The sequence below is a fragment of the Myxine glutinosa genome, chromosome 10 (genome assembly GCF_964187855.1).
Source record: "Myxine glutinosa chromosome 10, kmMyxGlut1.1, whole genome shotgun sequence".
NCBI classification, from domain to species: domain Eukaryota; kingdom Metazoa; phylum Chordata; class Myxini; order Myxiniformes; family Myxinidae; genus Myxine; species Myxine glutinosa.
This window is the reverse complement of record NC_136270.1, coordinates 59,698,605-59,719,514: the sequence shown is the minus strand read 5'-3', so window position 1 is coordinate 59,719,514 and position 20,910 is coordinate 59,698,605. Positions and strand designations below refer to the sequence as shown.

Here is a 20,910-nt window from a genome sequence, read left to right as displayed (position 1 = left end):
TAAGCTGCTTGGTTTGATTAAGCTGCTTGGTTTGATTAAGCTGCTTGGTTTGATTAAGCTGCTTGGTTTGATTAAAGCTGCTTGGTTTGATTAAGCTGCTTGGTTTGATTAAGCTGCTTGGTTTGATTAAGCTGCTTGGTTTGATTAAGCTGCTTGGTTTGATTAAGCTGCTTGGTTTGATTAAAGCTGCTTGGTTTGATTAAGCTGCTTGGTTTGATTAAGCTGCTTGGTTTGATTAAGCTGCTTGGTTTGATTAAGCTGCTTGGTTTGATTAAGCTGCTTGGTTTGATTAAGCTGGTTGGTTTGATTAAGCTGGTTGGTTTGATTAAGCTGCTTGGTTTGATTAAGCTGCTTGGTTTGATTAAGCTGCTTGGTTTGATTAAGCTGCTTGGTTTGATGAAGCTGGTTGGTTTGATGAAGCTGCTTGGTTTGATTAAGCTGGTTGGTTTGATTAAGCTGCTTGGTTTGATTAAGCTGGTTGGTTTGATTAAGCTGGTTGGTTTGATTAAGCTGCTTGGTTTGATTAAGCTGCTTGGTTTGATTAAGCTGGTTGGTTTGATTAAGCTGCTTGGTTTGATTAAAGCTGCTTGGTTTGATTAAGCTGCTTGGTTTGATTAAGCTGGTTGGTTTGATTAAGCTGCTTGGTTTGATTAAGCTGCTTGGTTTGATTAAGCTGCTTGGTTTGATTAAGCTGCTTGGTTTGATTAAGCTGCTTGGTTTGATTAAGCTGGTTGGTTTGATTAAGCTGGTTGGTTTGATTAAGCTGCTTGGTTTGATTAAGCTGCTTGGTTTGATTAAGCTGGTTGGGTTGATTAAGCTGGTTGGTTTGATTAAGCTGGTTGGTTTGATTAAGCTGGTTGGTTTGATTAAGCTGCTTGGTTTGATTAAGCTGCTTGGTTTGATTAAGCTGCTTGGTTTGATTAAGCTGGTTGGGTTGATTAAGCTGGTTGGTTTGATTAAGCTGGTTGGTTTGATTAAGCTGGTTGGTTTGATTAAGCTGCTTGGTTTGATTAAGCTGCTTGGTTTGATTAAGCTGCTTGGTTTGATTAAGCTGGTTGGGTTGATTAAGCTGCTTGCTTTGATTAAGCTGCTTGGTTTGATTAAGCTGCTTGGTTTGATTAAGCTGCTTGGTTTGATTAAGCTGCTTGGTTTGATTAAGCTGCTTGGTTTGATTAAGCTGCTTGGTTTGATTAAGCTGCTTGGTTTGATTAAGCTGCTTGGTTTGATTAAGCTGCTTGGTTTGATTAAGCTGCTTGGTTTGATTAAGCTGCTTGGTTTGATTAAGCTGGTTGGGTTGATTAAGCTGCTTGGTTTGATTGAGCTGCTTGGTTTGATTGAGCTGCTTGGTTTGATTAAGCTGCTTGGTTTGATTAAGCTGCTTGGTTTGATTAAGCTGCTTGGTTTGATGAAGCTGCTTGGTTTGATTAAGCTGCTTGGTTTGATTAAGCTGCTTGGTTTGATTAAGCTGCTTGGTTTGATTAAGCTGCTTGGTTTGATTAAGCTGCTTGGTTTGATTAAGCTGGTTGGGTTGATTAAGCTGCTTGCTTTGATTAAGCTGCTTGGTTTGATTAAGCTGCTTGGTTTGATTAAGCTGCTTGGTTTGATTAAGCTGCTTGGTTTGATTAAGCTGCTTGGTTTGATTAAGCTGCTTGGTTTGATTAAGCTGCTTGGTTTGATTAAGCTGCTTGGTTTGATTAAGCTGCTTGGTTTGATTAAGCTGCTTGGTTTGATTAAGCTGGTTGGGTTGATTAAGCTGCTTGGTTTGATTAAGCTGCTTGGTTTGATTAAGCTGCTTGGTTTGATTAAGCTGGTTGGTTTGATTAAGCTGCTTGGTTTGATTAAGCTGCTTGGTTTGATTAAGCTGCTTGGTTTGATTAAGCTGCTTGGTTTGATTAAGCTGCTTGGTTTGATTAAGCTGCTTGGTTTGATTAAGCTGGTTGGTTTGGTTAAGGTGCTTGGTTTGATTAAGCTGGTTGGTTTGATTAAGCTGCTTGGTTTGATTAAGCTGCTTGGTTTGATTAAGCTGCTTGGTTTGATGAAGGTGGTTGGTTTGATTAAGCTGCTTGGTTTGATTAAGCTGCTTGGTTTGATTAAGCTGCTTGGTTTGATTAAGCTGCTTGGTTTGATTAAGCTGCTTGGTTTGATTAAGCTGCTTGGTTTGATTGAGCTGGTTGGTTTGATTAAGCTGCTTGGTTTGATTAAGCTGCTTGGTTTGATTAAGCTGCTTGGTTTGATTAAGCTGCTTGGTTTGATTAAGCTGCTTGGTTTGATTAAGCTGCTTGGTTTGATTAAGCTGCTTGGTTTGATTGAGCTGGTTGGTTTGATTAAGCTGCTTGGTTTGATTAAGCTGCTTGGTTTGATTAAGCTGCTTGGTTTGATTAAGCTGCTTGGTTTGATTAAGCTGGTTGGTTTGATTAAGCTGCTTGGTTTGATTAAGCTGCTTGGTTTGATTAAGCTGCTTGGTTTGATTAAGCTGCTTGGTTTGATTAAGCTGCTTGGTTTGATTGAGCTGGTTGGTTTGATTAAGCTGCTTGGTTTGATTAAGCTGCTTGGTTTGATTAAGCTGCTTGGTTTGATTAAGCTGCTTGGTTTGATTAAGCTGGTTGTTTGTTATCCCTTGTTTGGAATTGTAAACAATCCTCAAGGACTGTAATTGTTAATTGCTTTCTGGGATTAAAGAAAAGGAGAGAAGGAGAGGTTGAATTGCATTCCTTGACACACAGAAGGTGCACAGTGAGCATCATGCAAACATCGTACTCCTCCAGCAATCAATATACCTGCCACACGACAGATCTCCTTCCCAAGCATTCCCTCCCTGGGTTTTGATCAGTTTTTCTGTCTTTCTCCCTTCATGTCACATATTAAATCCCCTTACCATACATGATTTACATTCGAGGTTTATAAAATGGATTTCACAATCTTGGCGTCTGATTCATCCCTTCATCCGACTTCCACTCCACCTAAGGTACCCATACCTCTTCTAGGGCCCAGACGGAATCGATACGTGGCCGGATGACGCCCTTGCTGTACAAATGGGTCAGACGAGCCATGGTATCCCGCACACGTCTCGCTCCGTCCGGACGGCTCAGCAACGGCAGCAGCTGGAAACCCGCCAGACACTTGTTCTCCTCGTAGAGACGCAAGGGGTTAACCTTTTCGACTTGCCACCACTTAGGGTAAGAAAGGATGTCGAGACAAAGGGAAATAACATACAGATCACTCAGATATAAAAAGTTTGCTAAAAATCATCATCTTATTAGGGTGACAGAACAGGTCAGCGTCAGCATGTTTGCCTCTGAGCTGTCTGGTTCTGGATTAAATCCTCATCGAGTTGAAAATGAGAAATGCTGATGTGATGCTGTTCCAGCAAAAGGAGGATGAAGGGGTGGGAGAATTAATTAAAATAGGGTTGGGGGTGTGCACATTAAATAAGAGCCTAATCACTTGTACACGAAAAATTTTAGAGTGGTGTTGCCATTGCAAGTGCTCATACTTGTTGTGTAAGATGCAGATATTGTTGTTAATCCCAACCACCCCTGGGGATATGAAATACCCCAGTCAGATCCTTTCCATAGCTTAACATTTTGTTACTCCATCATTGGATGCTGATCTAAATCATGGCAGGTACTAATAATTTGGCAGAGGTACGGCTGGCACACATTGTCCTACTCTTTTTGAAATGTGCCACGAGAACGGTAATGTCCACAAACAAAACTTCAACATTTTTGTTCGCAGATGTAACACCCTTTGAAGGACAGCACAATCATTGATGCACCGCTGTGCCCGTAACTCACCAGGGTTACAGTTTACGGTCGACATGGGAATCGAACTCAAGACTACACACCTCAAAGGCAAACAGTACACAAGCACTGAGCGTTCCAGCTGGCCCAATATATGAACATGACACATGCATAATAAACCAAACAGCCTTTTTCATCTGTGTCTATGTCTTGTCTTGTGTCTTTATTATATGTGAAACAAGAGAAGGAGCAATCAGAGATTGCAAACCCTCGCCAGGATGTACAGTCAGGTGAAAAAGTAAGTAAGTACACCCCCTGTAAAGTTTTGACTTTTTCAACATATTTCAACATACAGCTATTTGATCTTCATTTCAACAATATTTATAGATAAAGTTGATATAATATAACAAATATCATGAGACATTTACATTTTGTAGTCCATTGTATAATTTAAATTAACATAAATGCAAATTTCGCATGTGGAAAAAGTAAGTACAACCCTACATTTATCACTTCTTCAAATACCTAAAATTAGAATCAGGTGCACCAGCTCAGGTGCAAATGATTAGAACATCGTTAGAGAGGATCTTGGAGGAACCGGTCTTATTTAAACCTCAGACATTTAGTTTGGTTTGCTCTTTGTTGTTGAAGTGTGTGGCGTCACCATGCCTTGATCAAAAGAGCTCTCTGAGGCCTTCAGAAAGAAGGTTATAGATGCCTACGAGTCTGGGAAGGGATTTAAAAAGATCTCCAAACAATTTGAAATCAATCATTCGACTGTCCAGAAGATCATCTACAAGTGGAGAAGATTCCAAACAACTGCCAACTTGTTCAGGCCAGGCCGCTCCAGCAAGTTCAGCCCGAGAGCAGACCGCAAGATGCTGAAAGAAGTCTCTAAGAACCCCAGAATGTCATCACAGGACCTATAGGTAGCTCTTGCCACTGTTGATGTCAAAGTGCACGAGTCTACCATTAGAAAGAGGCTGCACAAATTTGATCTACATGGGAGGTGTGCCAGGAGGAAACCTTTGCTGTCCAGAAAGAACATCAGGGCAAGACTAAAGTTTGCCAGTGAACACCTGGGCAAAGACCAGCACTTCTGGAATAATGTGCTCTGGACAGATGAGTCAAAGGTAGAGCTATTTGGCCACAGTACCAGAAGACATGTTTGGCAAAAACCAAAGACAACATTTGACCACAAGAACCTGATACCAACTGTAAAGCATGGTGGTGGAAATATTATGGTTTGGGGCGGCTTTGCTGCATCAGGGCCTGGGCAGCTCACCATCATAGAATCCACTATGAATTCTTCATTGTACCAGAGGGTGCTTGAGGATAATGTGAGGCCATCTGTCGGAAAGTTGAAGCTCAACCGAAGGTGGACCTTGCGACATGACAATGACCCTAAACATACCAGTAAATCCACCAAGGAATAGCTGAAAAGAATGAAATGGAGGGTTCTGGAATGGCCAAGTCAAAGCCCGGATCTAAATCCCATCGAGATGTTGTGGGGGGATTTGAAACGAGCTGTGCATGCAAGAAACCCCTCAAACATCGCACAGCTGAAAGAATTCTGCATGGAGGAATGGGCAAAAATTTCTCCCAGTCGATGTCAGAGACTGGTAGACAGTTATAAGAAACGCCTACTTGAGGTTGTTTCTGCCAAAGGGGGCAATACCACCTATTAGAGTCAAGGGTGTACTTACTTTTTCCACATGCGAAATTTGCATTTATGTTTCTTTAAATTATACAATGGACTACAAAATGTAAATGTTTCATGATATTTGTTATATTATATCACCTTTATCTATCAATATTGTTGAAATGAAGATCAAATAGCTGTATGTTGAAGTATGTTGAAAAAGTCAAAACTTTACATGGGGTGTACTTACTTTTCCACGTGGCTATATTTTCGGTGGTTTTTAAGGCTTTTGTGTTAAAACAAATATGGCGGCCGAACCACGTTACCGATGACGTCATTTTTTTTTTTCAAAACTAATTTATTCCTAGATTATGCTCAAGAAATTTCATCTTGATTGGATGAAGTTTTGTACTTGTCGAATTATGACATCATAAGTGAGGCACCTATGACATCATAATTAAGATATTTTATTCCCCATGGAGAGTTCTTTACAATGAGCCACGTCTCAATTGTTTCTATTCAGCACTTTCAGAGATATAGAGGTGCAAAGTTTTTTGTTTTTTCCAAGATGGCGGCCGAACCACGTGACCAATGACGTCATCGTTGTTTTTTCTCCACCAGTTTATGCCGTCATGTCGCTCAAGAAATTGCATCTTGATTGGATGAATATTTGTACTTGTCGAATTATCAAATTATGACGTCATAATGGAAGCCTTGGGCCGAGAGAGTTAAAAATTGGGCACAGTCTATTCCAGGGCAAGACAAATATGTGTGTAAAGTTTGGCGATTCTACGTGCAATGGTGTAGACGTAGTGCTGCGCACAGACAAACAGACAGACAGACAGACAGACAAATGAAAAATCGGTCAGAGACCGAGGACTTGCCGGAATGTACTTTTTTATCGGCCATTTAGGACAAATATGGCGGCCGAATCACGTGACCGATGACGTCATCATTAACATATTTTATTCGCCATGTAGAGTTCTTTACAATGAGCCATGTCAATTTTTTATATTCAGCACTTTCGGAGATATGGAGGTGCAAAGATTTTCGGTTTTTCCAAGATGGCGGCCGAACCACGTGACCGATGATGTCATCCTTAACATCATTTATTCCCCATGGAGAGTTCTTTACAATGAGCCATGTCTCAATTTTTTCTGTTCAGCACTTTTGGAGATATGGAACTGCGAAGTTTTTCGGTTTTTCCAAGATGGCGACCGAACCACGTGACTGATGACGTCATCATTAACATATTTTATTCCCCATGCAGAGTTCTTTACAATGAGCCATGTCTCAATTTTTTCTGTTCAGTACTTTCGGAGATAAAGAGCTGCAAAGTTTTTCGAAGATGGCGGCCGAACCATGTGACCGATGACGTCATCATTTGGGCACAGTATATTAGAGGGCAAGACAAATACGTGTGCAAAGTTGGCTATTCTACCTATGGAAAGATTCTACGTATAGAAAGTTTTCCGGTTTTTCCAAGATGGCGGCCGAACCACGTGACCAATGACGTCATCATTAACATATTTTATTCCCCATCGAGAGTTCTTTACAATGAGCCATGTCTCAATTTTTTCTGTTCAGCACTTTTGGAGATATAGTGGTGCAAAGTTTTGCCGTTTTTCCAAGATGGCGGCCGTCCACGTGACATATGACCTCATCATTAACATATTTTATTCCCCATGGAGAGTTCTTTACAATGAGCCATGTCTCAATTTTTTCTGTTCAGCACTTTTGGAGATATAGTGGTGCAAAGTTTTGCCGTTTTTCCAAGATGGCGGCCGACCACGTGACATATGACGTCATCATTAACATATTTTATTCCCCATGGATAGTTCTTTACAATGAGCCATGTCTCAATTTTTTCTGTTCAGCACTTTTGGAGATATAGTGGCGCAATGTTTTGCCGTTTTTACAAGATGGCGACCGAACCACGTGACCGATGACGTCATCATTAACATATTTTATTCCACATGGAGAGTTCTTGACAATGAGCCATGTCTCAATTTTTTCTGTTCAGCACTTTCGGAGATATAGAGGTGCAAAGTTTTTCGGTTTTTCCAAGATGGCGGCCGAACCACGTCACCGATGACGTCATCAATTGGGCACAGTCTATTCCAGGGCAAGACCAATATGTGTGCAAAGTTTGGCGATTCTACGTGCAACGGTGTAGACGCAGTGCTGCAAACAGAGGGAGACAAACAGACAGACAGACAGACAGATGAAAAATCGGTCAGAGACCGAGGACTTGCCGGAATGTACTTTTTTATTGGCCATTTAGGACAATATGGCGGCCGAACCACGTGACCGATGATGTCATCATTAACATAGTTTATTCCCCATGGAGAGTTGTTTACAATGAGCCATGTCTCAATTTTGTCTATTCAGGACTTTTGGAGATGTGGAATTGCAAAGTTTTTCGGTTTTTCCAAGATGGCGGGCGAACCACGTGACAGATGACGTCATCATTAACATATTTTATTCCACATGGAGAGTTCTTTACAATGAGCCATTTCTCAATTTTTTCTATTCAGCACTTTCGGAGATATGGAGGTGCGAGGTTTTTCGGTTTTTCCAAGATGGCGGCCGAACCACGTGACATATGACATCATCATTAACGTATTTTATTCCCCATGGAGAGTTCTTTACAATGAGCCATGTCTCAATTTTTTCTGTTCTGCACTTTTGGAGATATAGTGGTGCAAAGTTTTGCCGTTTTTCCAAGATCGCGGCCGACCACGTGACATATGACGTCATCATTAACATATTGTTTTCCCCATGGAGAGTTCTTTACAATGAGCCATGTCTCAATTTTTTCTGTTCAGTACTTTCGGAGATATAGAGGTGCAAAGTTTTTCGGTTTTTCCAAGATGGCGGCCGAACCACGTCACCGATGACGTCATCAATTGGGCACAGTCTATTCCAGGGCAAGACCAATATGTGTGCAAAGTTTGGCGATTCTACGTGCAACGGTGTAGACGCAGTGCTGCAAACAGACAGACAGACAAACAGACAAACAGACAAACAGACAAATGAAAAATCGGTCAGAGACCGAGGACTTGCCGGAATGTACTTTTTTATCGGCCATTTAGGACAAATATGGCGGCCGAACCACGTGACCGATATCATCATTAACATATTTTATTCCCCATGGAGTGATGATGGAGATGTTCCCAGCGTGATGGAGAGTTCTTTACAATGAGCCATGTCTCAATTTTTTCTGTTCAGCACTTTTGGAGATATAGTGGCGCAACGTTTTGCCGTTTTTCCAAGATGGCGGCCGACCACGTGATATATGACGTCATCATTAACATATTTTATTCCCCATGGAGAGTTCTTTACAATGAGCCATGTCTCAATTTTGTCTGTTCAGTACTTTCGGAGATATAGAGGTGCAAAATTTTTCGGTTTTTCCAAGATGGCGGCCGAACCACGTCACCGATGACGTCATCAATTGGGCACAGTCTATTCCAGGGCAAGACCAATATGTGTGCAAAGTTTGGCGATTCTACGTGCAACGGTGTAGACGCAGTGCTGCAAACAGACAGACAGACAAACAGACAGACAGACAGACAAACAGACAAACAAACGAACAGATCAACATACTTGCCGGAATTTTTTCCGGCAAGTAATGAAAAATCGGTCAGAGACCGAGGACTTGCCGGAATGTACTTTTTTATCGGCCATTTAGGACAAATATGGCGGCCGAACCACGTGACCGATGACGTCATCATTAACATATTTTATTCCCCATGGAGAGTTCTTTACAATGAGCCATACCTCAATTTTTTCTATTCAGGACTTTTGGAGATGTGGAGGTGCAGAGTTTTTCGGTTTTTCCAAGATGGCGGCCGAACCACGTGACCGATGACATCATCATTAACATATTTTGTTCCCCATGGAGAGTTCTTTACAATGAGCCATGTCTCAATTTTTTCTATTCAGCACTTTTGGAGATATGGAGGTGCTAAGTTTTTCGGTTTTTCCGAGATGGCGGCCGACCACGTGACTGATGACGTCATCATTAACATATTTTATTCCCCATGGAGAGTTCTTTACAATGAGCCATGTCTCAATTTTTTCTGTTCAGCACTTTTGGAGATATAGTGGTGCAAATTTTTGCCGTTTTTCCAAGATGGCGGCCGACCACGTGACATATGACGTCATCATTAACATATTTTATTCCCCATGGAGAGTTCTTTACAATGAGCCATGTCTCAATTTTTTCTGTTCAGCACTTTTGGAGATATAGTGGCGCAACGTTTTGCCGTTTTTCCAAGATGGCGGCCGACCACGTGACATATGACGTCATCATTAACATATTTTATTCCCCATGGAGAGTTCTTTACAATGAGCCATGTCTCAATTTTTTCTGTTCAGCACTTTTGGAGATATAGTGGTGCAAAGTTTTGCCGTTTTTCCAAGATGGCGGTCGAACCACGTGACCGATGACGTCATCATTAACATATTTTATTCCCCATGGAGAATTATTTACAATGAGCCATGTCTCGATTTTGTCTGTTAATTACTTTTGGAGATATAGAGGTGCAACGTTTTTCGGTTTTTCCAAGATGGCGGCCGAACCACGTGACCGATGACGTCATCATTTGGGCACAATATATTAGAGGGCAAGACAAATACGTGTGCAAAGTTTGGCGATTCTACGTGCAACGGTGTAGACGTAGTGCTGCAAACAGACAAACAGACAGACAAACAGACAAACAGACAGACAAATGAAAAATCGGTCAGAGACCGAGGACTTGCCGGAATGTACTTTTTTATCGGCCATTTAGGACAAATATGGTGGCCGAAACACGTGATAGATGACGTCATCAGTAACTTATTTTATTCCCCATGGAGAGTTCTTTTCAATGAGCCATGTCTCAATTTTTTATATTCAGCACTTTCAGAGATATGGAGGTGCAATTTTTTTCCAAGATGGCGGCCGAACCACGTGACATATGACGTCATCATTAACATATTTTATTCCCCATGGAGAGTTCTTTCCAATGAGCCATGTCTCCATTTTTTCTGTTCAGCACTTTTGGAGATATAGTGGTGCAAAGTTTTGCCGTTTTTCCAAGATGGCGGCCGACCACGTGACATATGACGTCATCATTAACATATTTTATTCCCCATGGAGAGTTCTTTACAATGAGCCATGTCTCAATTTTTTCTATTCAGCACTTTCGGAGATATGGAGGTGCAAAGTTTTTCGGATTTTCCAAGATGGCGGCCGAATCACGTGAACGATGACGTCATCATTAACATATTTTATTCCCCATGGTGAGTTCTTTACAATGAGCCATGTCTCAATTTTTTCTGTTCAGGACTTTCGGAGATATGGAGGTGCAAAAATTTTCGTTTTTTCCAAGATGGCGGCCGAACCACGTGACCGATGACGTCATCATTAACATATTTTATTCCCCATGGAGAGTTCTTTACAATGAGCCATGTCTCAATTTTTTCTGTTCAGCACTTTGAGATATCGAGGTGCAAAATTTTTCGGTTTTTCCAAGATGGCGGCCGAACCACGTGACCGATGACGTCATCATTTGGGCACAGTATATTAGAGGGCAAGACAAATACGTGTGCAAAGTTTGGTGATTCTACGTGCAACGGTGTAGACGTAGTGCTGCAAACAGACAAACAGACAAACAGACAAACAGACAAACAGACAAACAAACGAACAGATCAACATACTTGCCGGAATCTTTTCCGGCAAGTAACAAACAGACAAACAGACAAACAAACGAACAGATCAACATACTTGCCGGAAAATTTTTCCGGCAAGTAACAAACGAACAGATCAACATACTTGCCGGAAATTTTTCCGGCAAGTAACAAACGAACAGATCAACATACTTGCCGGAAATTTTTCCGGCAAGTAACCAACCAACCAACATACTTGCCGGAATCTTTTCCGGCAAGTAACAAACAGACAAACCAACCAACCAACATACTTGCTGGAATCTTTTCCAGCAAGTAACAAACGAACAGATCAACATACTTGCCGGAATCTTTTCCGGCAAGTAACAAACGAACAGATCAACATACTTGCCGGAATCTTTTCCGGCAAGTAATGAAAAATCGGTCAGAGACCGAGGACTTGCCGGAATTTACTTTATCGGCCATTTAGGACAAACATGGCGGCCGAACCACATGGCCGATGACGTCATCATTAACATATTTTATTCCCCATGGAGAGTTCTTTCCAATGAGCCATGTCTCAATTTTTTCTGTTCAGCACTTTCGGAGATATCGAGGTGCAAAGTTTTTCCAAGATGGCGGCCGAACCACGTGACCGATGACGTCATCGTTAATATATTTTATTCCCCATGGAGAGTTCTTCACAATGAGCCATGTCTCAATTTTTTCTATTCAGCACGTTTGGAGATATGGAGGTGCAAAATTTTTCGGTTTTTCCAAGATGGCGGCCGAACCACGTGACCTATGACGTCAACATTAACATATTTTATTCCCCATGGAGAGTTCTTTACAACGAGCCATGTCTCAATTTTTTCTGTTCAGTACTTTCGGAGATATAGAGGTGCAAAGTTTTTCGGTTTTTCCAAGATGGCGGCCGAACCACGTCACCGATGACGTCATCAATTGGGCACAGTCTATTCCAGGGCAAGTCCAATATGTGTGCAAAGTTTGGCGATTCTACGTGCAACGGTGTAGACGCAGTGCTGCAAACAGACAGACAAACAGACAAACAGACAAACAGACAAATGAAAAATCGGTCAGAGACCGAGGACTTGCCGGAATGTACTTTTTTATCGGCCATTTAGAACAAATATGGCGGCTGAACCACGTGATAGATGACGTCATCATTAACATATTTTATTCCCCATGGAGAGTTCTTTACAATGAGCCATGTCTCAATTTTTTCCATTCTGCACTTTTGGAGATATAGTGGTGCAAAGTTTTCCCGTTTTTCCAAGATGGCGGCCGAACCACGTGACCGAAGGCATCATCATTAACATATTTTATTCCCGATGGAGAGTTCTTTACAATGAGCCATGTCTCAATTTTTTCTGTTCAGCACTTTTGGAAATATAGTGGTGCAAAGTTTTGCCGTTTTTCCAAGATGGCGGCCGAACACGTGACATATGACATCATCATTAACATATTTTATTCCCCATGGAGAGTTCTTTACAATGAGCCATGTCTCAATTTTTTCTGTTCAGTACTTTCGGAGATATAGAGGTGCAACGTTTTTCGGTTTTTCCAAGATGGCGGCCGACCACGTGACATATGACATCATTAACATATTTTATTCCCCATGGAGAGTTCTTTACAATGAGCCATGTCTCAATTTTTTCTGTTCAGCACTTTTGGAGATTTCGTGGTGCAAAGTTTTGCCGTTTTTCCAAGATGGCGGCCGAACCACCTGACCGATGACGTCATCATTAACATATTTTATTCCCCATGGAGAGTTCTTTACAATGAGCCATGTCTCAATTTTTTCTGTTCAGTACTTTCGAAGATATAGTGGTGCAAAGTTTTGCCGTTTTTCCAAGATGGCGGCCGACCACGTGACATATGACGTCATCATTAACATATTTTATTCCCCATGGAGAGTTCTTTACAATGAGCCATGTCTCAATTTTTTCTGTTCAGCACTTTTGGAGATATAGTGGAGCAACGTTTTGCCGTTTTTCCAAGATGGCGACCGAACCACGTGACTGATGGCTGAACCACGTTATAGATGACGTCATCATTAACTTATTTTATTCCCCATGGAGAGTTCTTTTCAATGAGCCATGTCTCAATTTTTTCTATTCAGCACTTTCAGAGATATGGAGGTGCAATTTTTTTTCCAAGATGGCGGCCGAACCACGCGACATATGACGTCATCATTAACATATTTTATTCCCCATGGAGAGTTCTTTCCAATGAGTCATGTCTCAATTTTTTCTGTTCAGCACTTTCGGAGATGTTGAGGTGCAAAGTTTTCGGTTTTTCCAAGATGGCGGCCGAACCACGTGACCGATGACGTCATCATTAACATATTTTATTCCCCATGGAGAGTTCTTTCCAATGAGCCATGTCTCAATTTTTTATATTCAGCACTTCCGGAGATATGGAGGTGCAAAGTTTTTCGGTTTTTCCAAGATGGCGGCCACACCACGTGACTGATGACGTCATCATTAACATATTTTATTCCCCATGGAGAGTTCTTTCCAATGAGCCATGTCTCAATTTTTTCTATTCAGCACTTCCGGAGATATGGAGGTGCAACGTTTTTCGGTTTTTCCAAGATGGCGGCCGAACCACGTCACCGATGACGTCATCAATTGGGCACAGTCTATTCCAGGGCAAGACCAATATGTGTGCAAAGTTTGGCCATTCTCCGTGCAACGGTGTAGACGCAGTGCTGCAAACAGACAGACAAACAGACAAACAGACAGACAAACAGACAGATGAAAAATCGGTCAGAGACCGAGGACTTGCCGGAATGTACTTTTTTATCGGCCATTTAGGACAATATGGCAGCCGAACCACGTGACCTATGACGTCATCATTGACATATTTTATTCCCCATGGAGAGTTCTTTACAATGAGCCATGTCTGATTTTTTTCTGTTCAGCACTTTTGGAGATATAGTGGTGCAAAGTTTTGCAGTTTTTCCAAGATGGCGGCCGACCACGTGACATATGACATCATCATTAACATATTTTATTCCCCATGGAGAGTTCTTTACAATGAGCCATGTCTCAATTTTTTCTATTCAGCACTTTCAGAGATATGGAGGTGCAAAATTTTTCGGTTTTTCCAAGATGGCGGCCGAACCACGTGACATATGACGTCATCATTAACATATTTTATTCCCCATGGAGAGTTCTTTACAATGAGCCATGTCTCAATTTTTTCTGTTCAGCACTTTTGGAGATATAGTGGTGCACAGTTTTGCCGTTTTTCCAAGATGGCGGCCGACCACGTGACTGATGACGTCATCATTAACATATTTTATTCCCCATTGAGAGTTCTTTACAATGAGCCATGTCTCAATTTTTTCTGTTCAGCACTTTTGGAGATATAGTGGAGCAAAGTTTTGCCGTTTTTCCAAGATGGCGGCCGACCACGTGACATATGACGTCATCATTAACATATTTTATTCCCCATGGAGAGTTCTTTACAATGAGCCATGTCTCAATTTTTTCTGTTCAGCACTTTTGGAGTTATAGTGGCGCAACGTTTTGCCGTTTTTCCAAGATGGCGACCGAACCACGTGACTGATGACGTCATCATTTATATATTTTATTCCCCATGGAGAGTTCTTTACAATGAGCCATGTCTCAATTTTTTCTATTCAGCACTTTCAGAGATATGGAGGTGCAAAATTTTTCGGTTTTTCCAAGATGGCGGCCGAACCACGTGACATATGACGTCATCATTAACATATTTTATTCCCCATGGAGAGTTCTTTACAATGAGCCATGTCTCAATTTTTTCTGTTCAGCACTTTTGGAGATATAGTGGTGCACAGTTTTGCCGTTTTTCCAAGATGGCGGCCGACCACGTGACTGATGACGTCATCATTAACATATTTTATTCCCCATTGAGAGTTCTTTACAATGAGCCATGTCTCAATTTTTTCTGTTCAGCACTTTTGGAGATATAGTGGAGGAAAGTTTTGCCGTTTTTCCAAGATGGCGGCCGACCACGTGACATATGACGTCATCATTAACATATTTTATTCCCCATGGAGAGTTCTTTACAATGAGCCATGTCTCAATTTTTTCTGTTGAGCACTTTCGGAGATATGGAGGTGCAACGTTTTTCGGTTTTTCCAAGATGGCGGCCGAACCACGTCACCGATGACGTCATCAATTGGGCACAATATATTAGAGGGCAAGACAAATACGTGTGCAAAGTTTGGCGATTCTACGTGCAACGGTGTAGACGTAGTGCTGCAAACAGACAAACAGACAGACAAACAGACAGACAAACAGACAGACAGACAAATGAAAAATCGGTCAGAGACCGAGGACTTGCCGGAGTGTACTTTTTTATCGGCCATTTAGGCCAAATATGGCGGCCGAACCATGTGACCGATGACGTCATCATTAACATATATTATTCCCCATGGAGAGTTCTTTACAATGAGTCATGTCTCAATTTTTTCTATTCAGCACTTTCGGAGATATGGAGGTGCTAGGTTTTTCCAAGATGGCGGCTAACCCACGTGACCGATGACGTCATTATTAACATATTTTATTCCCCATGGAGAGTTCATTACAATGAGCCATGTCTCAATTTTTTCTATTCAGCACTTTCGGAGATATGGAGGTGCTAGGTTTTTCCAAGATGGCGGCTAAACCACGTGACCGATGACGTCATTATTAACATATTGTATTCCCCATGGAGAGTTCTTTACAATGAGTCATGTCTCAATTTTTTCTATTCAGCACTTTCAGAGATATGGAGGTGTTAGGTTTTTCGGTTTTTCCAAGATGGCGGCCGAACCACGTGACATATGACGTCATCATTAACAAATTTTATTCCCCATGGAGAGTTCTTTACAATGAGCCATGTCTCAATTTTTTCTGTTCAGCACTTTTGGAGATATAGTGGTGCAAATTTTTTGCCGTTTTTCCAAGATGGCGGCCGACCACGTGACATATGACATCATCATTTACATATTTTATTCCCCATGGAGAGTTCTTTACAATGAGCCATGTCTCAATTTTTTCTGTTCAGCACTTTCAGAGATATAGAGGTGCAAAGTTTTTCCAAGATGGCGGCCGAACCACGTGACTGATGACGTCATCATTAACATATTTGATTCCCCATGGAGAGTTCTTTACAATGAGCCATGTCTCAATTTGTTCGGTTCAGTACTTTTGGAGATATGGAGGTGCAAATTTTTTCGGTTTTTCCAAGATGGCGGCCGAACCACGCGACTGATGACGTCATCATTAACATGTTTTATTCCCCATGGAGAGTTCTTCACAATGAGCCATGTCTCAATTTTTTCTGTTCAGCACTTTGAGATATCGAGGTGCAAATTTTTTCGGTTTTTCCAAGATGGCGGCCGAACCACGTGACCGATGACGTCATCATTTGGGCACAGTATATTAGAGGGCAAGACCAATATGTGTGCCAAGTTTGGCGATTCTACGTGCAACGGTGTAGACGCAGTGCTGCAAACAGACAAACAGACAAACAGACAAACAGACAAACAGATGAAAAATCGGTCAGAGACCGAGGACTTGCCGGAATTTACTTTATTATCGGCCATTTAGGACAAATATGGCGGCCGAACCACGTGACCGATGATGTCATCATTAACATATTTTATTCCCCGTGGAGAGTTCTTTACAATGAGCCATGTCTCAATTTGTTCTATTCAGCACTTCCGGAGTTATGGAGGTGCAAAATTTTTCTGTTTTTCCAAGATGGCGGCCGAACCACGTGACTGATGACATCATCATTAACATATTTTATTCCCCATGGAGAGTTCTTTACAATGAGCCATGTCTCAATTTTTTCTGTTCAGCACTTTCGGAGATATAGTGGTGCAAAGTTTTGCCGTTTTTCCAAGATGGCGGCCGACCACGTGACATATGACGTCATCATTAACATATTTTATTCCCCATGGAGAGTTCTTTACAATGAGCCATGTCTCAATTTTTTCTGTTCAGTACTTTCGGAGATATAGAGGTGCAAATTTATTCGGTTTTTCCAAGATGGCGGCCGAACCACGTCACTGATGACGTCATCATTGAGGCACAGTATATTAGAGGGCAAGACCATTATGTGTGCAAAGTTTGGCGATTCTCCGTGCAACGGTGTAGACGCAGTGCTGCAAACAGACAAACAGACAGACAAACAGACAGACAAACAGACAGACAGACAAACAAACGAACAGATCAACATACTTGCCGGAAAATTTTTCCGGCAAGTAACAAACGAACAGATCAACATACTTGCCGGAAAATTTTTCCGGCAAGTAACAACCGATCAACATACTTGCCGGAATCTTTTCCGGCAAGTAACAAACAGACAAACAAACGGACTCAAATGCAATACCCTCTCCTCTGGCGAGGGTAATTATGACAGCAGTGTTTAATCCCTGTTCAGAAACAAAACTTTCAGAACTACGAAAGAAAAGTGAACAATCTATAATATTCTTCAGAAGTACAGAAGGAAACTGAAGGTGAACCTGATGTGAGTGAGAGCCGAGAGTGTGAAAAAGTCAATAATTTGGAACCACAGTTGAGATAGCCAAGTCTGAAGTACCTGTGGAAAAAAATATTGTGAAGTGTTAGAGAAAAAGAAAATGATGAAGCAAAGTAGAAGTAATGTATAGATTGGAAGGAATTGAGTTTGAGAAATGCATTAGGGTAACGGAGAAATACAATGTGATGCAAATTGATATCTACCCTATAAAGGGCTCTGTTTATATATGGATTATATTGGTACAGCCGCGAGTCCATTACAGTTACCCGATTCAAGTCCCGTGGGTCGTGCCAGCTAAGTCCACGTCCCGAGCAAGTTCCCAGGCCTATTTGCCACGTTACGCTACTCGTGGGGCCACAGAATAAACTGGATATCACACCAATGCACGTCCGTACCTTTTATTGATTTGCCTGAGCAAACCGTGAGGTCATGAGTGTGGTCTAAAGTGGTTTGAACTGCACCACCATTAACCTGCAACCAGCCTAAATCGCCAAACGAAGCAGCCAGGAAAAGCGGCTTTCACCTCGAGACCAGGTATATATATATATATATATATATATATAACAAGCATTTTGAGTATTGCGCTGCAATACATGTCCCCTACCAAAGTTCAAAGTGCCATAACTTTGTCAAAAATGATCGAATATGCAAATTTATGCACGGTTGATGCTGGTTTTCAAACTTGATCTGAGGTATGCTGAGAAACGTGTGTCACGCCTCGCCTCGTTGATAAGTCCGCAAGGTCGCTCCGTGGAGCGGCCTGCACGTATTGCACTGTGTGAATTATATAAATTATTAACAACTCACGGTCTGAGGTACTCGCGATTCAAGAGATATCCATTTAAAAAAAAAAAAATTCGTTTAATTAACGATATCTGCCAAACCACGTGACCTATCGCAAATTCCAAAAGGACATTTTAGTAGACTGACATGCTGAACAGATTTGTGAAGTTTCCCCTCGATTGGATCAAAAATGAGGGAGGGGCTCGGTTTTAAAGGTTCATGATTAAAAACGTCATAACTCTGAAACCATGTGACGCATGACGTCATGCTCGTTGACGTTTTTGTTCGTCATGGGTATGCGATTCTGCCTGCAAAGTTTGGCCTCGATCTGTTCAGCCGTTGCAGAGAAAAAGGGGTTTTCGTGTTTTCACGAAAAACAATATGGCGGCCGAACCACGTGACCTGTGACGTCATAATTACCATTAAAATATTCCACAGACCGAGTCCCCCCTACGGTGAAAATTTGATCTCAATCGGTCCAATTATTGCAGAGAAAATCTTTTTTAAAGGAAATTAAAACTTAAAATGGCACTGAGTTAAGGATCATCAGAATTATCAGAATTCCCAAAGTTCAAAGTGCCATAACTTTGTCAAAAATGATCGAAACGTCGTGAAGTTCGAACTTGATCTGTAACTTATCATGAGGAAAGCATGTGCCAAGTTTGAAATCATTAGCATTCAGCGTTTAGAAAAAAAAGTCCGGAAAACTGTTCTTTGCGTGATGGACTGACAGACTGACGGACGGAGGGACGGCGGGCAAACCTATAGTCCCCTCCGGTGTACACCGGTCGGGGACTAATAAGAACAAATAAATGGTGAAACAATCCCCTTAACCCACTAGTGAATACGTGTTCACAATAACAAATGAATAATCGATAGATTCTTTAATTATTTATCTTATCTGGGCCCATCAGACACTCCACAATAGATAGACACAGTGGGTTTTGAAAAATCCGGAAGTGACGGTCGGCAACGCCATGCAGGAATTTTAGAGGCAGTTAGACACCACGGCAGGACAACCATTTCATGGCCAAAGAGAGAGCGAAAGACACGGCTCGTTCGGTTGAGCATGACACAACCATTACTCCCTCAGGTTTCAGCATTGAGAGCAGTACCGGGATAAAGCAAACTTCTCCACTCCAAACCAGCACAAGACTTGTGACAAAACAAGCATCCCTGGAGTTCCGACTGAATCGATGCAGTTCCGACTTTGAACCATTCGTAAAATGAAGCACAGCCTGACATCAGATCGCTAGCATCTGCCTTTTTATCACTTCTGGCATTCATCCTCCCCTCTCACTGGCCATTGGTCATTATGGTCGCACGACAAGCTTTCTAGGGTAATCAATCTGCCATTAAATGCCGTTTGACGGTGCTTGTTCATTTCCCTGGCTGCAAGGTCGGGTAAGTGCTTTAAAATAGAAACATTTAAACAGAAAACAGAGGACTAAGACCTTAAATAAATGAGAGCAAAGGGCTTGATAAGTCTAGACACATACAAGTAGTGGCCAAAAAATGGAAACACCTGGGAAAATGAGGGACACCAAGTACACTACATGGCCAGAAATATGCAGACACCCCATCTAATTAGTGTATTCGGCTGTTTCAGCCACACCCATTTGTTTGTTCCAGAAAATTGTTAAATTAAAAAATCTTTTGGTATCCACAAATGTATTTTTTGGTTTGCAGTGGAACAAAACAAAAAAAGCTGAAAAATTACTAAATCTTAGCTAATTCCACACAGAAATCCTAAAATGGCCCGGACAATATTATTGGCAACTTTTAGAAGTTGTTAGAAATAATTACATTTCAAGCAGGTGATTCTCCTTTACTTTGGAATTGAACTCACCTGTGGTGAGTTGCAGGTGCTTGCAATATAAAAATCACTCATTCAACCAGTTTGAATGGAGAAAAGGAGTCATTCTGCTGTTTTGTGTCACTGTGTGTACCGCAATGAGCATGGAGAAAAGAAAGAAAACCAGAGAATTGTCCAGAGAAACCAGAGAAAGATTGTAGCCAAGCATGGACAATCTCAAGGCTACACGTCCATCTCCAGACAACTTGATGTTTCTGTGTCCACCGTACACAATGTTATCAGGAAGTTTAAGGCCCATGGCACTGTAGCCAACCTCCCTGGACATGGCCGCAAGAGAAAACTTGATCAAAGATTGAAGCGAAGGATTGGTTGAATGGTGGAGAAAGCACCTCGATCAACTGCCAAATAGATTCAAGCTGACCTTCAGACACAAGGTACGACAGTTTCAACTCACACCATCCGTCGCTAACTCGATGAAAGGGATCCACTTTTTTATACCATGGAGTATAAAATCTGATGTTTTGTTTTGCTGTTTTGTGCTGTTTTGATCCAAAATGGTATTTTTATACCATTTTTTATCCACTGCTGAGAGAGAGACATAAGACAGCCCGACTGGAGTTTTCCAAAACACACATGAACAAACTAAAATCCTTCTGGGAAAATGTCCTGTTGACAGATGAGACCAAATTAGAGCTTTTCAGTGAAGCACATCATCTCTATGTTTACAGAAAACA

The 20,910-nt window shown here is 41.6% G+C and overlaps 1 protein-coding gene across 1 annotated transcript in view; it reads right to left on the bottom strand.

Moving 5' to 3' along the window:
• VAT1L (vesicle amine transport 1 like) overlaps positions 1 to 20,910 on the bottom strand; it is a 158,965-nt gene that overhangs the window by 55,677 nt on the left and 82,378 nt on the right. The window contains exon 7 of the mRNA XM_078785709.1: positions 2,976 to 3,170. Coding sequence (XP_078641835.1) covers positions 2,976 to 3,170 — 195 coding nt within the window. The remainder of the gene's footprint in view (positions 1 to 2,975; positions 3,171 to 20,910) is intronic.